The 22503-nt window shown below is 42.6% G+C and overlaps 1 protein-coding gene across 1 annotated transcript in view; it reads left to right on the plus strand.

Moving 5' to 3' along the window:
* The first annotated feature begins 16073 nt into the window (after positions 1 to 16073).
* Positions 16074 to 22503, plus strand: part of CCDC170 (coiled-coil domain containing 170) — a 124413-nt gene continuing 117983 nt past the window's right edge. The window contains exons 1-2 of the mRNA XM_090041504.1: positions 16074 to 16267; positions 20801 to 20877. Of these exons, the coding sequence (XP_089897630.1) occupies positions 16118 to 16267; positions 20801 to 20877 (227 nt within the window). The 5' untranslated portion in view covers positions 16074 to 16117. The remainder of the gene's footprint in view (positions 16268 to 20800; positions 20878 to 22503) is intronic.

The following is a 22503-nucleotide window of genomic DNA, read 5'->3' on the forward strand; positions in this document are numbered from 1 at the left end:
CTTGGAGGAGGGGGAGAGAGAGTTCTTCACTTTCTCTACCTGCAAAAAGCAGTACATGGTTTGGGATCTCCCTGTCATCTTTTGGTGAAAATTAATGCAATGAAATTGAGCATGCTATGGAGAAACTCGACTCTCCTTGCTTGTTCTATGTATAACTTTCAAACAGTCACATTTCCTGTCGCTGGTTTCTTAGCTCTAGTGTACTTAATTTAAATTAAGAAATGTAAAGAAGAAATGTTTTCGCTCGATCTGAGCCTTCAAGAGAAGGCTCCTGTATTTTGATTTGTCTCCTGTATTTTGCTTGCCAGAATATGTACTTTCTATGGTTTTTGCTGAGGCTGGATTTCCACTTTGGAAAGATGCCTTTTTGCTTGAATACTATTTGTGCCATGCCATTTAACCTCACATGGCCAGATTTTATTCCACCTATTTGGCCTGTATGTGGACATAGTTGCCTAAGTCTGATTCTAGACTACATTGCTTAAATCTCTGAAAAACTAATACAGAGGGTCCATGGATTCTCCTCTTTATCACTGCTTTTTTTTTTTGGTGACTCAATTTTATGGCTTGGATGACAGTGCATCTACAAAAGTAGATGCAATATGGATTTTCACAGACTTGAATGAGATTTAATAGAATCACATGTAGCTTTCAAGACCATGGGCAGGAGTTCTTTTCTATGGCTGTGTATTTCTGGGGAATTTGCAGTGCTTGAAATCTTCCCACGACAGGGAGCATAGAAGTGTTCCAGCCTGTGGATAACCCCTCTCTCCTGCTTCCTTTCCTAGACCAGAGAAGACTGGGAGAGCACAGGAGAGGTCCAGTTGCAGGCAGATCCTCCCCTGCCACCCTTCCCAGGCTGGGGTCACAGGGGAGGCTGCTGCTCAATTTCCTCCTGATCACAGAGGAGTCAAGTGTACAGGTGTTTATTCTAGTGAGAGCATTTCATTCTCCTTTTGTGAGGGTGATCTTCTAAGTCTCAAGGTGAAAGACCTTCCATCTCTGAGTGCATGTTTCATCCATGAGAAACTGAATGAACACCTTTATACTGGTAATTTTTACTGGGAGTGTGGCATTTCCTAGTAGACATGTAACACCTTTGTATATGGCCTAAAACAGTTTATATGCCCAGTACATGGGATAGACATTGGCCCACTGTGTTTCTTGTTTCTCAGTCCACTTTTTATTCAATATCTAAACAATGTTACAGTGTAAGCTTTAATCTCTGAGATTTTCTATTTACCTTTTTTAATTTGTCCGAGTAGTTTCCTCTTTTTTTTTTAAAGTTTTTTTGATATGATTCCCTCTAATAAAGGTAACACTAAGCTTATCGTAGCCTCTGATATGTCAAGAAATATTATTTTTTGATCTCAACCCAGAAATACTTAGGTTTCTTCTTATATCAACTCTTGTCTTTCTGAGAACTAAATTATGAATCACATTTTCTATGTTTTAAGATTATCTTCTTTAAAGAAGAATCCATTTTGATACAGAAATTTTTTTTCCTACTAAACTTTGTTTTGATTTCGCTTTTGCCAGATTAATATTTGGGTAGTTGACGTCACTTCTCTGTTCTGTTCATATGGATTTATTTTAGTGCATAGTAGACTGGACCACTCCATATGCTGCTTATTTCATTAGAAATTATCAAATCTTTGGAGCTGAGTTGTATATTTTTACTGCTACAACAGAGTCAGGAGTTTGGGTATATTTACCATACTTAAAGTTTTTCTCATACCCATTCAGTGTCATCTTGCTGTGTTTTAGAACACAGTTTACATGCAATGGAAAGCTGGGGACAGAAATTACACAAACTAGTATAAGTGATCCAAAACCAGTTCAAATCTGTAACACAACAGAAGTTAAGTGAACATAAACTGGTTTTGGCCACTGTAAAAAGTAGTTTAAGATAGACTTGGGTGGATATAGTATCAGCTTTAATTGATTTAGGTTAAATAGGTTTATTGAACTTCTGTCCCAGACCCCCTCCAGATTCAAGTTAACTCACAGTCCCCCAGCATCCCAGGATGCTTTGCACCCTTCTTCCGGCTTCCACCGTGGGTGGTCTAGTCCTGGCCGAAGCTGTCTGCTCCAACTGAGCAGGGAGGCATGCCCTGTGTCCCTGGCTTCTGGCTTGGGCCACTGCAGGCATGCAGCTGAATTTCTGGAATCAAAAGTGAATGTTTGTTCACTTGTTTACTGGTTCAATCTGCACAGCTTAGACTAACCTGTGAAGATTTAGTCTATTCAGCCTTGGGGTTTTTGACTTTCTGTACTTGGCCTAAATCAGGGATAGACAAAATATGGCCTGTGGGCTGCATCTGACCCACCAGGTGATTTCATCTGGTCAGCGGGCAGGCACCCACCAATTCGTTGTATCTGGCCGAGCCTGCAGCTGCCCCTGCTTGACTTGGCATAGGGCTGAGATCTGCCTGTTCCTGCTGGGGCAGTGCGCTGTGCTCCCACCCCTGGCTGTGGAAAGGCCCTGGCCCTGGGTGAAACTGTCACTGCTGCAGCCACCCAGGGAGCTGCTAGATTCCCTTGCCCTTTAGTGGCTCCTTCTCCTGTCACTGCTGCAGTACTATGGGCAGCAGGTGAGGAAGCAGTAGTGGGCATGAGGAAGCTGTAGCTGTGCAGGAGCATAGTGTGTGGGACCAGGGCTGGTGGGAGCATGGGACTTGCCCAGCAGGAGTGTGGAGCCTGGAGCAGTGGGACTGCAGAACCCGGGCAGGCCTGGCTTCACCATGCAGGGTTCCCCCATGGCTCATGTGCAACTCCCCAGACTTGCACACCACTAGAGGGAAGCCCTGTGCAACGGAGCTGGTGGCTTTTCCCACTTTGCTGCCATGTGCAGCTCCTGGAACTCCACTGGGAGTGATGGGGAGCCCTGTGTGATGGAGCCAGGCTGGTTCAGCTCCACTTCCTCCTTCCCAGCTGTGTCCCAGGATCTGCATGTGGTGGCAGGGAATGGGGCCAGGCTGCTGGTTCCATTGTGCGGCGCTCCCCCACCCCGCAGGGAATCACATGGGCTGCAGGGAGCCCTGCGTGATGAAGCTGTGCCAGCCTGGCCCTGCCCCATGTAGCTCCCAGGACTCTGCTGGAGCCATGCGGCCCAGGTGGTTCCATCTGCGTGGGCCATGAACACCCTAAGGGTCTGCCACCTGCTGCAGCTGCCATGGGGGGGAGGGGGGTAATCCCACATGCATACACCCATACCTCCCCCACAAACCCCACATCCTACCCCCACATACACAACCTCATCCGTACACACACCCACATGCTCCACAACCCTTCCAAAAAATATATGAGAGTAAAACTTTATTCTGAGCTCTTATGCCATCGCTTCTATATACACTATGCAAATGCACAAAATCAGGACAAAAATATTTTTGAAATAAAATGAACGTGTTATAGTAGATGCTTGATTTTTAGTGTAAGATTTGGGGGTTTTTTGGTTCCAAGATGGCAAACCCCCTCTCTTCCTTCCTCCTCTCAAATCAGTACTTCTGGGAGGGCAAGGGGTGGGACTTCTGATGGAAAAGTTCAGGAGTTAAAGGGCAGGGCTTCTGGTCCCAAGATGGTGACCAAGATGGGGCATCTGTCAAGGGGCAGGGCTACCCGCACGGCCCTTGACAGCTCACCAAAACTCATTAAGCGGTCCTCTAGCCAAAATAATTATCCACTCCTGGTCTAAATGTACTAATGTCCTAGTCTCCTGTCTGATTCTTCCAAGGTTTCCAAGCCTATTAAATATCAGAGTTGATTCATACCTGCTCTGTTTTGAAACATATGTCTGAAAGTATCCTAGAGATGATGATATTTACATGTTTAGTTACTCTTCTGTCATACCCAGGTTTATAGCTATTAAGTGGCTGTGAGCTGACTTGTAAACTACAGTAGTTTATTGCAGTATTGGACACTTTTAAGGAAAATATTCCCAAAAGTGATAAATAGTATTCCAGACAATTCTGAGATCCATTTAATTAAAAGTTGTATAACCAAGCTGATGCCAAATGAGAGGACTCTCTTTAGCCAAAAAAGTCATTTTTAGAAGTTAGGCTGCTAGTAAGTGAAGCGTTTTGCCTGTCCTGCTCTCTCATGAGAAACAAAATAATTAACATAAACTTTGTTTACCTGACACTTGGATTTTCATGAGGGGTTTCATAAAAACAAAGTGAAATGTCCTCTCAAGCCATGTAATGTCAGTTCACATTAATACTTGGATAGGTTTTCTTCTGACAAAATAAAAGGTGCTGTGAGAAAATACAAGGTGCTGAGAAAGTGGTAGTGATAACTTATGTGGCTCCCTTCCTTGTGAGTCAGTACTGAGTCAGTGCTCCATTGAGATGATAGAGCCAACTAAGCTGGTAAAAGTACAAAGTTTTCAATGGAGACTGAAAATCTCATTACTTCATTTACAATAGGGCTGTGAACCCTGTTATTTTGGATAACGCCATTGTCTATACCACATACTTCTGTAGTTTTGATTCGATGATTTTATATTTCCTGTCATCAACAGTAGTGTAATCTTGTGAGCCGTGTTTTGCAGGTGCCATATTTTCTGTATCAGGTGACTATATTTTTGAAGTGGTAAAAAAAGATTCCTCTATACATTGTAAAGTACCTTGATTTTTTTCCCCTTTCCTGAATAAGAGGTAATATTGTTTCAGTATTGTATTGAAAAAACAATTGAACAATAGTCCTTCAGTTGAGTGGAAATTTCCTTGACAATTTCTTGAGGATATTCTAGCTAGGTATAGGCAGTCCTCGACTTACAACATTTCGAGTTGCAACGTTTTGCACTTGCAACGGCTATAAATTGACACCGTTTCAACTTTATGACGTCAGTTTCAACTTTACAACGCTTGATCCGATGCAATGCCGTGCCAGTGAACAAGTTCGCTGAGTTGCTTATCTCCCCGGAGAACATCTGTCCATACTTCCGTGGACACTTTCTTTAAGAAAGCAAACAAGACTCCAGAAAAACCCTGCAGCCAAGATGCCTGAGAAGGCGCCAACCAAGAGCCCTTTAAAAAGTCCAATCAAGAGCCTTTTAAAAAGTCCAAAAAAGTCACCTCAAAGAAGTCCTTCCAGATCAATATGATTGCTATTTACAATTCATGTAGCTGTATTACTCATTTATAATTGATCGAGTACAAAATTCTGGAGTATTTTTAGTGACAATAGGGTATCGGGCCAAGCTTGGTTCAGGAACCAATCCTCCATTTATAACATGGTTTCTTATGAGAAAATTGGTTCCGAGTTGCAACATTTTGACTTAAGATGCAGTTTTCAGGAACCAATTGTGTCATAAGTCCAATGACTGCCCGTATCTCCAGGGAGAGCAATGGTGGCTATCACATGAAAGGCTTTCAGGACATGGGATTACACGCATAGGAAAATGAAAGGTCTTGCAGGGCTAGAGAGACCTCCTTTCCCCTGACGGAAAACACTCTCTCTCTCCATAAATTCCCATTTATAAGTGGTAATTATATCCTACCCTATCCAGAAAAGGTTAGAGCAGCTAATTTCTATTTGGCACCCCCTCAAGTATTTTTCTTTATTAGTGAAGAAAATCAGGATGGGGAAAAGTAAAGTTCTTACAAAAAGGTATTTTTGTATGCATTTGGGGGGGGAATAGGAAAAGGAGGTAGAATGAGGGGATGGCATTCCTAAGATTAGAGGCATATAATATTCCCCTGAAATGGTAGCTTTGTGTGAGAGTACCACTCGAATAATAACTACTGTTCACATTTTGTAGTAGTATTTCAGGTATTTAGTTATACAAAACTGGATGAAATCCATGAAAAAGTGTCTACAGCACCTCAGTTCCCTTGAAGATGAATTTGTAAGCCAACAGTATCCCCAGGAACTGTGACACACAATGGCTTCCTATTAGAACCATGTGCTTTTTTAAAGCCCTCTTTCAGTGCGTGTCTTCTTTGTGGATTATTCATTACACAGTGTGCTAGCTTTGATTTAGACATTTAATGTTAAGTATCTGTAGCTACAAATATATGTTATGGATTTTTAGTACATAGAATAAGATGGCAGTTTCTAACTTACAAGATCTGAAGTTATACCCATTATTGTCCTCCACCCACAGAACATCTTTCATTTACTGTCAACCACATAATCCAAATAGATCTGAATTGAACTAGCATTTTTGGAAGGCAGGAAGGAATGGCTTAATAATCTAAGCCAGGGGTTTTCAACCTTTTTTAGCAAGTGTACCCCTTCCAGTGGCGGCCGGACGCAGAGTCTGGGGGAGATGTGGTCACACACAGCAGCTGGGCAAGGGTGGGGGTGCTCGTATGTGGCAGCTGCTGCCATGACCCACTACTCCAGCAGTGGAGTCTGAGGTAAGGTACTGCACTTGTTTATTCCATGTAATGCAGAAAAGACTCTGTCTGTCTGTCTGTCTGTCTTACGGTCTCAAAATTAAGATTCCTTTAACTGCCATGTGCGACTGCCCCCCCCCCCCCAAACCTGCCTGCCCCCCTGGCCTTGCTCCTGGGAGTGGGCATAGAAACAAACTTACCCCTTGCTATTGAGATCCTTGCAGCACCCGGTGCACCCGCCTGCCTCCCCCTCCCCTGGGTAAGAGGCAAACGTATCAGGGGAGATGCTGCTGCTGTGCCCTGGGGCATGCTCCATCCCTGCCTGCCCCTGTGTACCCCCAAAGACTTTTTAAGTACCCCTGGGGGTATGCGTACCCCTGGTTGTCAAGCCCTGATCTAAGCATCAAGATCCACAACTTACAGGTAAAATCCTGGCCTTTTTAAGCCAAGGCAATTTAGAATTTTTTTTTTCCTTTTTATCCAACACCTTCCTCAAGTGAAACCAGAGTACTTTGCTCTTTAACTTGCTTTAATGGCTATATCTTCAAACCTGACTTTTGGCTAATAATGAGACTCATTTTCCTTCATATTTTATTTACTTAACCTTCCCTTTTGGGTCGGAGGAGGGGGAGATCTTTTTATCGTGGATCAACCCATTAAGGCCTTGGTTATTGCCCCTCCACTTAATGGTACAACAGGTAACAAGTTTCACTTCTTCACACTAGATTCTCCTTAGTTCCTCTGCCAGACCTGTTCCTAGCTCCTAGAACCTTACCTTGCTCAGAGAAGGCTCTTGCACCTGAGCGGACAGGTTAAAGCCACTCCCTCATGATGCCACCTAACACTTCTATTGAGATGTGAGGGATGATGACATGTCTTCCTTTAAATTTGGGGCACAGGAAGTTAGAGACTTGAGGTCCTCAAAGATGTCTTCGTCAGTAACTAATGCTTGGATTGATCCTGTTTTAAGTATAAGCTGAGTTCTGAGAAGAGACCCAGGAAGGGTTTCCTGTTTTGGAAGGGATGACTAGTAAAAAACCTCATCTGTTGGACTGCCATCTTACTTTTTTTTTTAAGCCATGTGTCTTGAAGTAACATGCTGAGGCCTTAATCCAGAAGTGGAGCCTACTGAGCAAATGTAGTAAATCTCAAGCCCTAAATCACACATTGTATTTTTAGTATATGGAAAAGATGAAACATCATGTCTTATTCAAAAAGAAGGCTTTGGCCCACAGGAAAATTTAAATAAAGCCCCACTGATTCAGCCCAGAGTTGCAGATCACCTTGTGAGGTATGGTTTGCCCTCAGCCCTTACTGAGTTGACAGCTAACACAAACAATTAAGATTCTTGTGATATAATATTTTTTTAAGAAATGAAAAGCGAAACTAAATTATTTCATTACATCCAGTTTAACTGTCATCAGCAATAGACATCATTGATTTTCAAACATATGTGAGACCTCTGATTTCTTGTAACAAGACAGTGCAATTACAGTTGCATTTTAAATTATTCAAGAAGTTTGCATGTAAATGTTAGATTATTTGAAAGATTAGTGGAAGCAAGATCAGATCTAGATTCATATTTGAGCAAATCCTAAACTACTAACATTCCAAACCTTGTACCTGCTTCTTTTTCAAAAACCAAATCTGAGTGGTTCATTCTGTATAGGTATCATAACCTTCTACAAAGTTTTTTTCAGTATCTACACTTTTTTGCTTTTCTTTTATTAATAATTTAACTCAAGTGAACCAAAACTTGCTGTTCTACGAGAGCATTCTGATACCCTGTTCTACCACATAGCTCTGTCTTTCATTGTTTTAATTTGGATCTTGAGTTCATCAAATAAAGTAAGAAAAATGTATCTATTTTCAGTTACAAGTATTCTAGGAATAAACTGTAGATGGATACAGTAACCTTGGAAATACATATATTTACCCAGGATAAACTTATTTGCAAATACTTACTTGAGTGCTTCCGGCATGTTTTTCTTGTTAGCTGATAACCCACAATTCTTTTATCTTTCAACACTTTGAAAGTCAACTTTCTTTTTCTGTACTTTATCATGCCTTGCAGGATGCCTCCTAGGGTCGCAGAGCTGGGAGAGAACACATTTAATAGGACTCTGGCTTGGGGGAGGCACTGAACCCAATACTTCAAAAAAGCTGCTGCTTTTGTTCATTTAGTCAGATGAGCATAAGCCTGGCCAGACTAGTTGAAGGATGTTGAACAGGATACATTCTCCCACAGGGGTCAGAAGAAGGTACAAATTCTTCCCTGTGGAATAGTTTAAACCTTATAAGTTAAAATTTAATGTCTTACCCTCAGGACCCTGAAGCAGGTCTTCTCTCTTACTATACCAAAGCATACTTCTTCTGGGTAGTTTAATTATTGCCTTAAACCTTTTTTGTGTTAACGACTTTAGTGTCCTCTTCAGACAGGATAATTTGCTTGGCTAATTTAATTAATGTTTTTAAACAATGAAGTAGGATTTGCTGTTGCAACTCCATTGCTGCCTTCATTAGTACCAAGAGGGGTCCCAATATCATTTGGCATAGGAACAAAGGGGCTTAGTTATGACTTAAATCCTGCAGCAATGGAGTGTGGCTATAATTTCATAAGCAGATGTGAGCTTTGTCAGTGTGTGAAAAATGAGAAGCTTCCAAAGAAAATCTTGGCTGCTTCAGGAAAGGCTATTGTTGATTCATTGATAGACTGATGCCAGCACACGTTACGGAACAGTACAGCTGCTGCTGGCGTTAATGCGGCACTTTTGGGTAAAGCTAACAAGCGTTGCTATGAAAACATACCCCACTCACTTGCTTCTGCCAGGCCTGTGCTGTGTGGTGGAAAAATGTCATATAGCTGCAGTTAGAGCAGTATTTGGCATGCCCAGTATTGCTCTTATGGGCATGCCCAAGACTTAGCTTGGAAGTGGTGCTAGGCACGCCTAGACATGCATCAAAAAGTGGCTACAGAATTTTTTGGTCTTTGGGACATACAGGTGGTTTGGCAGTGAGTGGATGGGGCATGTTTTCATGGTGGCATTCCTCAGCACCACCCAACATGAGGTAGTAAGGCCAACATCTTTTGGAAGAGATATGAATGAAAACCCTTGACTTCTCATGGTCAGGTGCTTTACATGACACTTTTCCACTTTTAATCCACAGGTTATAGCCAAATTCAAAATTAGGATAAGATTCTGCTTCTTGAATTCACTCTGAAGTTCCTTTAGTAGAAGTAGACTCCACTTTACCAGCAACACTAAGCAATTTCATTGGGTACACCAGCTGTTGTGTTTAAACTGAGCTGTAGCTGCGTCTTGGTGATGGCAGAATGAAATTTGGATACACACTTAACAAAGGATTTGGAGATTCTGGGGGGTGGGGTGGAGGAAGCACTAAAAATGTATGTATTGGAAGATAAGGTTTGGTATTACCATTAATCTTGATGGCTATCAACAACAGCTGAAAAAAGATGACCTCTATCTTACTACTCCATCAAAAGGCTTTCTTATCTGAAAACTAATGTTAATACTTAGACTCTATGGCTGTGTCCAGATGAGTGCAGACATTTGATTCCTGGGGGACAAGTAGCAGTGGCACGCTTTGCACCGCAGCTAATTGTCCCTGGGGAATGCCCATGTCATGCACACTTTGGCATGCAGCAAGTTACCCCAGGGGCAGTAGGGAAGGCTGGGGCCAGCATTGTGCTGACCCCAACAGCTTTACCTCAGGTCCTGGGGATCTCCCGGGACTGCAGGAGCAGTGATTCTTCCGGGTGGAGCCTGGCTGGCAGCCACGGCATGGCTCTGGATGGCCTGGCTCTGCTTTTCATCGGCGCGTGCTGCCCATGTGTGTGCTGCTCTGGGTTATTTTTCCTGTGGGTTTTTTTTTTTAAATCCTGGATATACAGGGTCAAAAAAACCCATGGAAAAAGAATCCGGAGCAGCACATGCATGGGCAGTGCACCTTTGCAGCATGGAAAACATCTGACTGCGTGGTATGTGGTGCTTCAGGTGTGTTTGTGGTGCCACATACTGCATGGCTGTGCTTGTCTAGATGCACCGTATATGCTTTTTAAAATCTATCCTCATATTAAACTGTTGATATTTTATTTAAACAAAAATGAAATAAACACTTAAATATATTGTTATCCATAGAATTGATTCACGAATGAAAAGAATTGGGAAGTGCTCTTGTCAATTCAAATAATACAGAATCAATAATCTCTGAGGTTTCATCCTTTAGCGATGGAATGATGGGTGCCTCCTGCCAGAACAATATTTTGAAAAGATGTGAATCAAGCTTTTCTCTGGGAGTCTTGCAGCTTTAGAAGGGCATGATAAAGTATTTTAATGTTCTTCAGTGTGTGTGCATTTGAATGTGTTGTTATTTGTGGTTGCATGAACATTACTGGCCTTTTTGTTATTCCAGTTAGCGTTTATTTTGTCCACAGCTTTCATTTTACATTTCTCACATCTACTTTGTTTTGTTTGGTGTTCCAAAGTCATTGGGTTGGAATACCAGCCAAATAATAAGCATTTTACTATAAAAATGTGAACTTAGTCAGTGCTAGAAAGCTGTTTTGAAAAAGCAAAGCATGTCAGCAGGTATATTTATTGCAGCCCCTCATCTTCAACGGGAAGGTATGTAATCAAATTCCTGCCCTATAGTGTCTCAATGATGCAGTATTTTAATTGAGGGCAAATGTGATAATCTGAAAGGTGCATTTTTCCCCACACAGTCTGATAAGGAGTGTAATGTATTATGTTTTTTGAAAAAGTAAATGAAATTTCCATAAACGAGTCTCAGTGTATTTATTGATGGCAGAACTCCAATTTGCAATATATCCACGGTGCCTAAATTTTTAGTAGTTGGCAGAAGCTTTTCTAATCTGTATGTAACATCCTGTCCAAGATTTTGGCAGTCAACATAGACAAGTAAAACTAGGCCATAGGAGGAACAAAGCCTTTGGTCTCTCTCTTATTATGAATTATAGTTCTATTTTTGAAAGGAAGTTGGCAAACTTTTAAAAGAAGCCTAAAACTTGTCTAAATAGGTCATGCAAATCCCACACTCTTTCCTCCCCCCTCCTCATTATATTGTAATTAAAATACAAAACAAAAAACAAACTAATTGTTCATGCAGTGGGAGCTCGGACCTTGCCCAAATGGAAAGCTGAAATAGGTTTATCTTTTTCTGAAATTAAAAACCAATCATAGACTTCAGCAAGGTGCTCTTTATTTTTTAGGAATATCCATAGGTTTTTCTGAGATGAAATACAGTCCCTGATGAAAATGACCCAGAAGTCTAGTTACTTCAGATAGATTTAGCTAAACCTAACCCTTTTCTTTTATAGCCCATGATGCAATTTGGATTCTTCTCCAGTCTATTATAATATCCTTGATCTTTTGCTCCACTTCTGAAATATTTGGGTTGTTTGTTTTTTTTTTAACTGCTAAATAAGGAAAGGGTCTGTCCTTTGAAAAAGATTTTTATGACTCTGAACTCTTTACTTTGTTCTAAATTGCTTCAAGGCCTATTTTTATTTTCTTAACTTCTGCTTCAGGGACATACATTTTCTTATGGCTGTTTTCATACATTTCTCTTCAAGAGTAATATTTAGGTCAGGTAATCTACAAATTTTCTGGAACTATACAGAACTGGTTCAATCTCATAATCTCCATGATATAGATGAGGAAATTTAGGTATGTTGACTGATGGGAACTGCAGAGTAAATCAGTGGCTGACCCAGAAAAGAATAACTAGTTTCTTGACTCCTAATCCAGCACTATCCACTGCATCAGGCAACTAGTTTAGAATCGTTGAAGGAATTCTTGTGTGTCTATGATTAACTTAGAGTCACTTTTTTTGAAAATAACAGTTATAAACATATTTTGGAGAATGAAAACCTGTTTTCAATATTGCAAGGAAATATTCCCAGATAGTAGCCAAAAACCACTGCTTGTGTGTGTTTTATTTTATTCACTTGTTTAGTAGCCCTTCATGTACTATTTTTCCTCTCAATTCTTCCCTTCCCTATAATTCCAAATACTCAGTCGTTTTTCTAATTTTAAAATTATCTCTTAGATCAGAAGTGCTGTCAGCCCACAAAACTCTTGAATGAATGGTATACTCTAACTTAGAAACCATTTTTTCTGTCCTAGCCAGCAGTATCAGTTTATAAGCACCATAAATTTCACAGAGTCACTGCCAGCATGGAGGAAACCACATTTTTGTGAGATCCTCACTGAAATGCCCATTTCCCCACCCCTGTAGCCAGTCAAATACATTAGTCTAGATTTATGTCACCTCAGCTGAGGAATTTGGTCCCAAGAATTTGGCCCCCGACCTCAGTCATAATTTGGCTGCTGTTCATTGGAATTGAAATTTGAGTCTAGGTATTACGGGTTCTCAGTCTTGGACCCAACCCTCTAGATGTGGCTTTGTCTGCATTAGGCTGACAGCAATGATGCAAGTGTTCAGTATAGATAGTTCTCCAGATGACAAATCTCTTTTGGACATTATATTATCTAGCTGTGTGGAGTTAGGTAAAGCAGAGTCTACAATGCTGGTGGCCATCGGGGGGGGCTTGTCTGTGTAGTAGAACCTACATTCTTTGCAGGGTTACTTTCCTATCCCCAGAGCTGTCCCTGGGGTGGGGTGGGGGGGCATGACTTGGGGCGACTGCCCCGGGCCCCGTGGACAGCACCGTTAGCATGTGCTGAGGGCACCACCCCTCTGTACACCGCTGGCTCTCCGCTCCGGCCACTCGCCGTGCCACGCCCCCCACAAGCTGATATGCCCTGGGCCCCGCACACCCCTAGGGTCAGCTTTGCCTATCCCTCCTGCAAAGATGAACAATTGTGAGCTTGCAGCAAACAGTTGCCTACTTCTGTCTTGCTCGCAGTGGACTGGTGAATTTAAGCGAGTTGGGAAGCATTTGGATATGAATGATCTGGGTTTCACCATACTAAAAAAGTGTTATTGCTAATGATATTGAATCAATGCCAGGGAGAATTGTTTTGATAAAAGTACATCAGGCTGTAGTCTTCATTCAGTATCAATGCCTCTAGAGCAAAATATCATTTCTTTTTTTCCCTGTAGGTTTTTTTTAATGTTCAGATTAGTTTAAACTCTGTGCATGCACGTATGCATGCATGCATGTTAGACTCTTATGTGGCTTCCAAATAGGAATACAAATCAACTTGGATTTTGTAGTAGGACTTCCTATTTTATTTTATATTGTTAAAATTAAGGTCATGGTTTTTGCGTAAAAGAAGGCAGCACTTCAGCTTTCCTGCCACTTACCGTTATTTTGCCTTTTGGGACTAAGAATACTGTTGGAATCAGAAGAGAGTTCATTTTTCTAGGGTATACAATCACAATTTTCTATCTTAATTCTGTTTTTGTAGGACTCTGTTGCATGTGCCTCACTATAGGAGCTGTGCTTAGCTACAGAGCCATAAGAGCTATTTTAAAGCAAAAGTTGGATTCTGTAGAGGTGTAGAGATACCTGTGCCACAACCAAGGAAGTAAACAACTCCAATTCATTAGTAGTTCCTCTGTTTTTCTCTAAGGCCACAGCAAAGCAGTGGTGCAGTGGGAGGATCAGCATGTGAAGGCAATGTAACTGTAGAAGTAAGTAAAGTCTACTTGGTAAGAAGAGATGGTATGGAAAACCATCTACCTGCATTTCCACAGAGTTCAACTAATGGAGACTAGCTCACAGGAACCACAGTGAGATACTCTGCTCACTAAACAATGACTTGAGGCACTGTTGGCCCCGATTCTTATCTTCATCTTAAGAAAAGTGACAAAGGGAGGCAGTTTTGTATTGCAACTCTTTCCCAGGCCCTGGAAGCCACAGAAGCTAAGTGAAAACAAGAATTGATAAGGACTGTACACTTCCAACACCTTAAAGATACAGAAGAAAACATCTCTACTGGAAGAGACTTGTTCCCATGTTACTTTCTTTGGGTGGCATCTATCTTGAATTATCAAAGCAGCCTGAACTCTGTTGGGACCACAATGTAGCCTGGAAGTCTAACCTGAAATTTACTTGTAGTAAGGCAATCTTCCCTGCATGCACTATAACCAGGGATCCCGGTTTTCTCTGATTAAAAAAAAAATCCGCAATTTTCAGATTAAAAAAGTAATCTGAACCCCACATTTTTCTGTGATTAAAATGAAACACTACTAATATGACTAATATATATGTTTTGTTTTAATCATGGAAAAATGTGGATTTTGGATACATATTAGTGGTGTTTCATTTTGATCATGGAAAAATGTGGATTTTAGTTACTTTTTTTAATCCAAAAATTGGGGCTTTTTTTTTTTAATCAGAGAAAACTGGGATCCCTGGTCATAATATGTTTTGTGTTCAGTTCTGCAGAGCAAATCTCTGAAATCTGAATCCAATTCTTACTGAAGTCAGTAGTCTTTTTTTCTCTCACTTAAATGGCAACTGGACTGGCTTCCTAAGCAAGGTAACTTTTTGTGGCATTAGAGGAAGCCAGTTATCAAATTTACCTTTGCAGATAAAAAGTTTTAATCTAGTTCCAGTCATAGTATATACCCTGCCAACAAAACTGTTCACTTTTTTCATCCTGGCTATTGAATGTTTTGATGGCAAAGATCAGAAGCATAAAGTGTATTTAGATTTTGAGTGTGTCTGCAATAGCAACTGATCCCAAACCTTTGTTATGCATAGTCCTTTGTCATGCTTGTAGCACTACATATTTGATCTCTGTAAACTCTGGACTCATCAAACAGGGTTTGCTTTTGCTGGCTTTAGAACGCTGATACTGCTGCTAGTCTTGCCAGCGCAGGAGAAAGCACATCTGTATGGGAGCAGCATCTTGTTCATGTTTCATTTTCTCCTGACAGCCTCAGCCCTGTATTTTCTGAGCAGACTTGACTCATGGTGAAATACATGCCGGTGATATATAAGTGATTCTTGCCACCCCAGTCATATTTATTTTCCCCTTCCAGTGCTGATGGGAATAAACTCCGCTTTATATAATTAGGCCCTGAGCCAGCAGTTTTCCCAGTGGCGGCCCAAAAGCGGACCATGCTGGCTCACTTGCATCTACCAAAGTTCCACAAGCCTTGCATGGAAGGGTGCTAGGCTTTGCGTAAGGGCAGTTGGGACATCGCAGCTTGGTGGTGACGGCCGGGGGAGCTCTGGGATGCTGCTGCTGGGGCTATTGGGTGCTGCTGGGTTCAGATCACTGCATGTATTGGTGTTTGGAGCTGTGCTAGTTTTTGGGAGCTGTCTGTGGGGAGGTCTTCTTCCTCCACCACCCTTTTTTTTTTAATGATGCACTCGTGGCCCACGTTTAAGGTAAACCTCAGCTTCCCAGGGAATTATTCCACTGCAGGGGCAGCGCCCATTGCAGCTACAGAAGGGGCAGGCAGAAGGCTGGCGGGGCTGGTCAGGCGTGCAATACACTCTCCCGTCGGCCTCAACCACCTGTGAGGCCGTGCGGGGGGGGGAGGGTGAAGCCTGGAATGGGCTCTCCCTTCGGCCTCAACCACCTGAGGCCGCGCTGGAAGGGGGGGAGCCTGGAATGTGTTCTCTCTTCGGCTTCAACCACCTATGAGGCCGGAGGGGGGAGTCTGGAATGTGCTCTCTCTCTTCGGCCTCATATCTCGGCGACGAGATTTGCAGGCTTCTCGCGAGACTTGCGACGCAGGCTCGCTGTCCCTGAAGTGTATACGCGTTGCCATGGGGATCTTGGCCGGGTCGGCGTTCGGGGCGCGCGGCGGGCATGAGCCGCTCTAGTAGCAGCAGCGGTAGCGGCAGCGGCAGCGGCGGGAACTGGCGGGTGGGCTCCGCCGCCACCTCCCGGCTCATAGACGTGACTAGCAACGCGGCGCTGCTGCCCTGCGCCGCGGCGGCTGTACCCCTAGCGCCCGAGGTACCTGGCCCCTGCCTGCGCCGGGATGCAGCTCTCTGCGGTGCAATGCAGCGTCAGTGCCTGACGGGCTGGATCCAAGCAGGGAGGAGAAAGAAGGCGGCGGGGGAGGGACGGGAAAGGCTCAGGGGTCGGGTAGCAGCTCCTCGTCCCTGCACTGAGCCGGCGAGGCTCTGGGCCCCCTTCTTTCACGCCCTGTGCCCCCTCTCCGTGCGGAGGCAGCAGCAGCAAGGGAGCCTGCGGGGGGTGGGGGGGAACGACTTCGGTTTCTCTTTTTATGCAACTCAGGGATGCTGCCCCATTGCCCTTCTTTGGAGAGGAGCAATGGCGCCTCTGGCAGCGGGGTGATCTGTGGTTCTCAACCTTTTGTGTACCAGGACCCATTTGTAAACGTGGATGCCCAGTCCCAACACAGTGCCCCTCACTCCCAACCTGCTGCCCTCTGCCCCCAGTGTGTGGGCTAGGGGGGGGCTCCAAGCAGCCCCTCACAGGCTGGAGCTCTGCCAGCCTGCAAGGGAAAAGCCACCATTTTTCTCCTTGAAAGGAGAAACCACTTTTAAAGTTTGTTTGCCACCCTTTCATATATTCTTGAGACCCACTTTTGGGTCACGGCCTATGGATTGCCCTAGGTGACTTCTGGAGGTCCCTCCCAGCCCTGCTTCTCTGTCATGGGCCATTACCTGCCTCTTTCCCCAGCCCTTCTGGTGGCAGGCAGCAGCCACTGCGCAAGCCCCTTTTTTTGGTGGGGGGGAGAGGGGCTTCTACATAGCTCTGCTGCCACAGCCTGAAGTGCATCTTGGAAAGGCACCTGCTGCCAAGTGGGCTGCTGCAGCTGACAGAAGGTGCAGGCAGGTCTGTGCTTGCCTTCTGATGGCAGCAGAAGCCCCTTTTCCACTCAGCAGTGTTGATTCTACTTGGCTGGCGGAAAGGAACGGTTTGGGGCTGGGAGGACTGGCATCTAGAGCTCTGCTGTGTAGGATTGAGGACCTGCACTGAGCACCTGGATGGCTCTGACCTCTGTTAAACACTTGCTTTGTGCTACACTGTAGGGTCCCAGTGAATGTTCTGACTTCCTGCTCTTCATTTTAGCAAATGCTTCACTAATCCAACACCCTGTTACGCTCTATCTAAATAATCCAGGGGTGGGCAAAATGCGGCCCAGGGGCCGGATGCAGCCCGCCAGGCTATTCTGTCCAGCCTGCGGGGCCCCCAAAAATTTGGAAAATTAATATTTATCTGCCCTTGGCTGCCTGTCGTGCAGTCCTCGATGGCTTGCCAAAACTCAATAAGTGGCCCTCCACCCAAAATAATTGCCCACCCCTGACGTAACGTATTAAAATAACTGCTCCCTCCCAAAACTATAGCTGTGATGGGAATTTGTCTCTCCAGGGGCCACAGAGTTTCCTGATGTGGGGAGTGTCATAACTTGGAGACGTTCTTGGATAAGACCCTTAGTTTGCAGTTGATGGAAGCCCCTTCTGTCTAGTGGGTGATGTAGCAGTTCTCAAACTGCAGTGAATCTGCAATGTAAGAGCCCTTGGCCTTTCCAAAGTTGAATCAAAGTCATGTGGAATTCCTTTGCCCCTTTGGAGCCTCCCTAAGCATCTGGCTGTGTTAAATCAGCCTAGCTAGGGTACACTTTTATTCCCACATCATATTTCTGAAGATTTTTTTTTCTAGTTGGTAGACACTAGATTGATCCAAATGTCAAAACTGAAATAAAACATTTTTTTCTATTTTCTATTTTCTATTTTTTTTTCTTAGGATAATTCTAGTTAAAAAGCATTAGCAAACTTTTGGGGGAAAAATCCACAGTCTGGAGCCCAGTTTGCATATAGAAAAACTGCTGTGGTGGAAGACAAAGCAGTGCATTTTTATTTATGCTTTTATGTATCTGAGGTGAGGACATTAATTTGGCAAACTTTAAACAAAGTCAGAAAATTCGATAACCACTAGTCTAAAGCCTCCATCCTACTTTTTCTAGTAGGGTTACAATTTCTAACTCCTGCAAAAGTGGCTCTTTTGATTATTTAGCCACTTTACAGCATTATCTTTCCTCTTTAGCATGTATGGAAATCCCATAAACAGGTCACATGTCAGTTTTATATGCCTAGAAGGAAAAGTAATGCCATGCTTCTTATTTATTTTTTCATTTCTATGAAGGATAACTGATCATAATGATGGGAGATAATGGTGCAAATCATCCTTTTTTTTTTCAAATTTTAGTTTTATTTCACCATTTAATCTATTTCAGCAGCTGCCACACATAATTCTCTGCAAAATGATAGAGTTGTTCGCTTCAGTGATATTTAAATACATTTCAAATGGCCATTAGAGCTTATCTTTACAAATTCAAGGACAAAAGTGTTCTTGTTAAATGTTGCAAAAGGGAGTATCTCTGGTGTATCAGGAATTTACTGTTATCTGAAGTTTTCTTCTCTATATTTCTCTCTTCTAACTCATTCCTTTGAAACTGTGGTTTGATGGCTTTGATCTGAAGTCAAAGGGGAGTCTCAAGGCTATTGAGACTGGACTATCCAACCACTTTCTTTTTAAAGTAATAGCAAAAAAAGGTCACCAAGGCAAAAGTTCACCTTTTTAACAATGCCTTATTTAATAGGGAAAATAGCTATTAGTAGAGTGAGTAGCTGTCACCTGGCGTAGTTTAATACTGAAAACCTATTTTTGAATTGGAGAAAAGTGTTATGTTCCTTCATTAAACTTACACTTTTTAACATTCCAAGGCCCACTACCATTTAAGTAAATACAGCTCTTTCAACCTGTTACAGAGCCGTTTTTAGAAACAATTTTTAAGTGTTAGAATCAGGGTCCAAGTGTGAGAGGGCCCAGAGGAGGGCCACCCACATGATCCAGGGACAACAGGGCAGACCCTACAATGAGACTGTGGGACCTGAACTTGTTCAGCCTTCACAAGAGAAAGCTGAGGGGGGACCTGGTGACCACCTATAAACTCACTAGGGGGGACCAGAAGGGTTTGGGAGAGACCTTGTTTCCCCTCACGCCCCTGGCATAACAAGGAATAACAGCCACAAGTTGTTGGAGAGTAGGTTTAGATAAGACATCTGTAAGAACTACTTCACAGTCAGGGCGGCTAGGATCTGGAACCAACTTCCAAGGAAAGGGGTGCTGGCTCCTACCCTGGGGGTCTTTAAGAAGAGGCTTGATGACTACCTGGCTGGAGTCATTTGAGCCCAGTTTTTCTCCTGCCCAGGCAGGGGGTTGGATTTGAAGATCTACAAGGTCCCTTCTGACCCGACTTCTATGATTCTATGAATCAATGGTATTAAAAAATAAGGGGGAAAAAAGGTTTCTTGGGCTGAAAGTAGAGAACTTATGAATGAACAACCAATTAAAAATAATGTACTTTTATGAATATGCATAAAAATGGTGGAAATTGATGGTGTAAGTTGACGATCACATCCTGTGCCTTGCTGTGTTCTCTGTAAGATCAGATCAGTCACAGTTATCACATACATGTCTATTATCTGTTCCATATAATACAAGATATGAAAGGCATAGTACAGATAAGGCATTAGAATAGAATATTGGCATGGTATGAAAGTCCATCACCTTCACAGTCTCTTTTCTTACACATCGCTTAATAAAACAAATTTCTTCTCAAAGGCCTTTATAAATCAGTCCATCCACTTCTAATAAACCCCCCCCCCCCGCAAACAAACAAGTAAAATTGCAAGGAGTGCATAGCAAATCATGTACTATTGCTGCATTTAATTTCACCCACTTTTGTCTGGATGTGGCCAGATCCTTAAGGGACAAGAGTGTGATTTGTTTGGTTACCTGTAGGGGTCAACCGAACTTGAGGAGGTGGCCAGCTGATTTTGTGGGGAAATCACAAGGCCACCTGCCACTTTCATGGGCTAGTCAGGGCACCCAGCCCCATTTGGTTGATGGGCCCTGCCCCTTTCTGTTGTTTGGCTGTGAAGGCTGTCCATCATATGGCCCCACCCTTGCTGCTGATTGGTGGAGAGGGGTGGGGGCGGCATGACAGGTAGCCCTCAGACAATCAATGGCAAGGCGGGGGGGGCGGCAGGCATCTTTGGCTCCCCCTTGTTGGTGGGGCTAGGGAGTTGTTTGACTGGGCTGCTGTGCCATGAGCACTGCTGGTTCCCTCTGGGAAGCCAGCATTTTATTTCCAGCAAGTTTTCTTTTTGGTTTTTTTTTTTTTTGCGGGTTTTGCAGACATTGCCTGATTTTGTGGGCAATGCTGGATCTCAGTAGGTCCCTATTTATGTGTAAAGCACATTCAACAATGTTTCAAAATAATTACAAGTAACAAATCTTGGCTTTTTAAAAACATTTATTTGTATAACTGTTGAGACGAAGCACCAGGGGGACCCATTTCCTTAAATTTTATTCTCTTACTACAACTCCTAAATAAGTAAGTCTTACCAGAATTTGCAAGTGGTTATAAAAGCTAAAATGCCACTTTTCTGATAAATGGTTTGAGATAACCTCCTTCCTTAACCATACTGAATACAGATTTATTATAATTAGGTCCAAGATCAGTTCACTGGAACTGACAGACAAATGGAAGAAGGAGAGAATGTATCTGTTACTTGTAATGTTACAAGGTAAGAAAAAGTTTGATTGCAATGTTATTTTTCTCATTCAAAAACTGGTGACTGAGGCAAATCATCAAATAAACAGAACTGGATAATGATTCTTGTCTCTCAATGATCATTTTAATGATTACAGAAGAAGTGGGGTGGGTATAGGTATATTCAGGAGAGAAATACAAAAAATACCAGAAATAATTAATTTTATTTAGTTGGAGTGTTTTCTTTAGAGACTACTGTCATTTTCTTGAAACAAAGTATGTTTGGAAAAAAAATACACAGATGCACAACAAATAATTAAAAGTTTGACAGGAATTGCAGAGGGAAAAATCAGCAGAAATTCAGGTCACTTTGGAAAGAAGACTTAACAAAGGGTGAGTGAACTTTATTAGGATGGAGATAGAGAAAAATGATCAAACCTTTGTTTACAGCCTTTTCCGAGAAGAAAGCTGTATTATCAACAATTTTAAAATAAATAAGCCAACATTATTTGACACTCTTTAGTGTTGCCAATCCTTGCAGTTTTGTTGCAAGGCCAATAATTTTTGGTGGTTTCCTAAAAGCCCTCATTTCTGGAGTCAAGTAGTTAAACAAGAATCTCAACTTTAATATTTTTGAATAAATCTCTAGCCTTCCTGGTTTGCTAAGGAAGATTTGAAAATGTGACATGAGTATCTTCACCAAGACCAGAAACCAGAAGGAAGAGTGTACCAAATTTTTTACAACTTCATGATTCCAAACGAATCTTGCAGTTTGTTAAAGTTTATGATTTTTGAATCCTGGTGGTTGGCAATACTGTGTAATATGCCAAGAATTCTTTCTTTGCTTCAGAAAAGTACTTTAAATAAGGCAAAACTTTATCTTGGTCAGTGTTTCTCAGACAGTATTGTATGCAGTGTGGGCTGTAGTCAGGTGTTAGATGAGTTGGTTAACAAATTAGAATCCACTGTTGTTACATTTATTTAAGATTACATGGGATGAAACACTAATTTTTTTGATGCAATCAGCTAGATTTTAAAGCCTGGGAAGTGCTTGTCTAGATTTGCTAGTATTAATATTGTTGTTTTTACTTTAATCTCAAACATTTTAGGTGAGATTATCACCTCCTTGTCTGCCTTCTGTGCACTGGATAAAATGGATGAAGCTGTGTAAAGGGGTACTTAGAGGTCGAGGGTCCAGCTGGATGAGGAAGAATTCTCCTGGCACAGGAACAGAAAGAGACAGCTGTAGGGGCTGAGGAAAACAGTTGCAGACTGTCCTTCAGGACCCTCCCTCACAAACCCTCTTTTTGGGGTGGGGCCACAGCATGTAGCACTTTCAACATTTTCTGGACAGCACTGTTACCATAGGTATGCAGGGACAGGCTGCTGGAATTTAGACACTTTCCCTACTCCCAAATCAGTTCAGGCTCCATGTGGTACCAGAATGTCTTAGCTCTCATCCTCAGGGCTGTGAATTTTGTCCTGTCTGTCTCAGAGGTACAGCTCAGACTCTCACTTCTTGTATTTGACCTAGCTGGTGTTTGGAGGCTGTATTAGTGATCCAGCTGGTATGGCAGATAACTTTGCTTCTTCAGTTAGCAAATCCTGATCATTATTTTACTTATGTATGTGTAAACTAGGAGTAACTGTACTGAAGTTT

The sequence above is a fragment of the Crocodylus siamensis genome, chromosome 1, assembly GCF_052110815.1.
Source record: "Crocodylus siamensis isolate JL-2025a chromosome 1, ASM5211081v1, whole genome shotgun sequence".
In the NCBI taxonomy this organism is placed as follows: domain Eukaryota; kingdom Metazoa; phylum Chordata; order Crocodylia; family Crocodylidae; genus Crocodylus; species Crocodylus siamensis.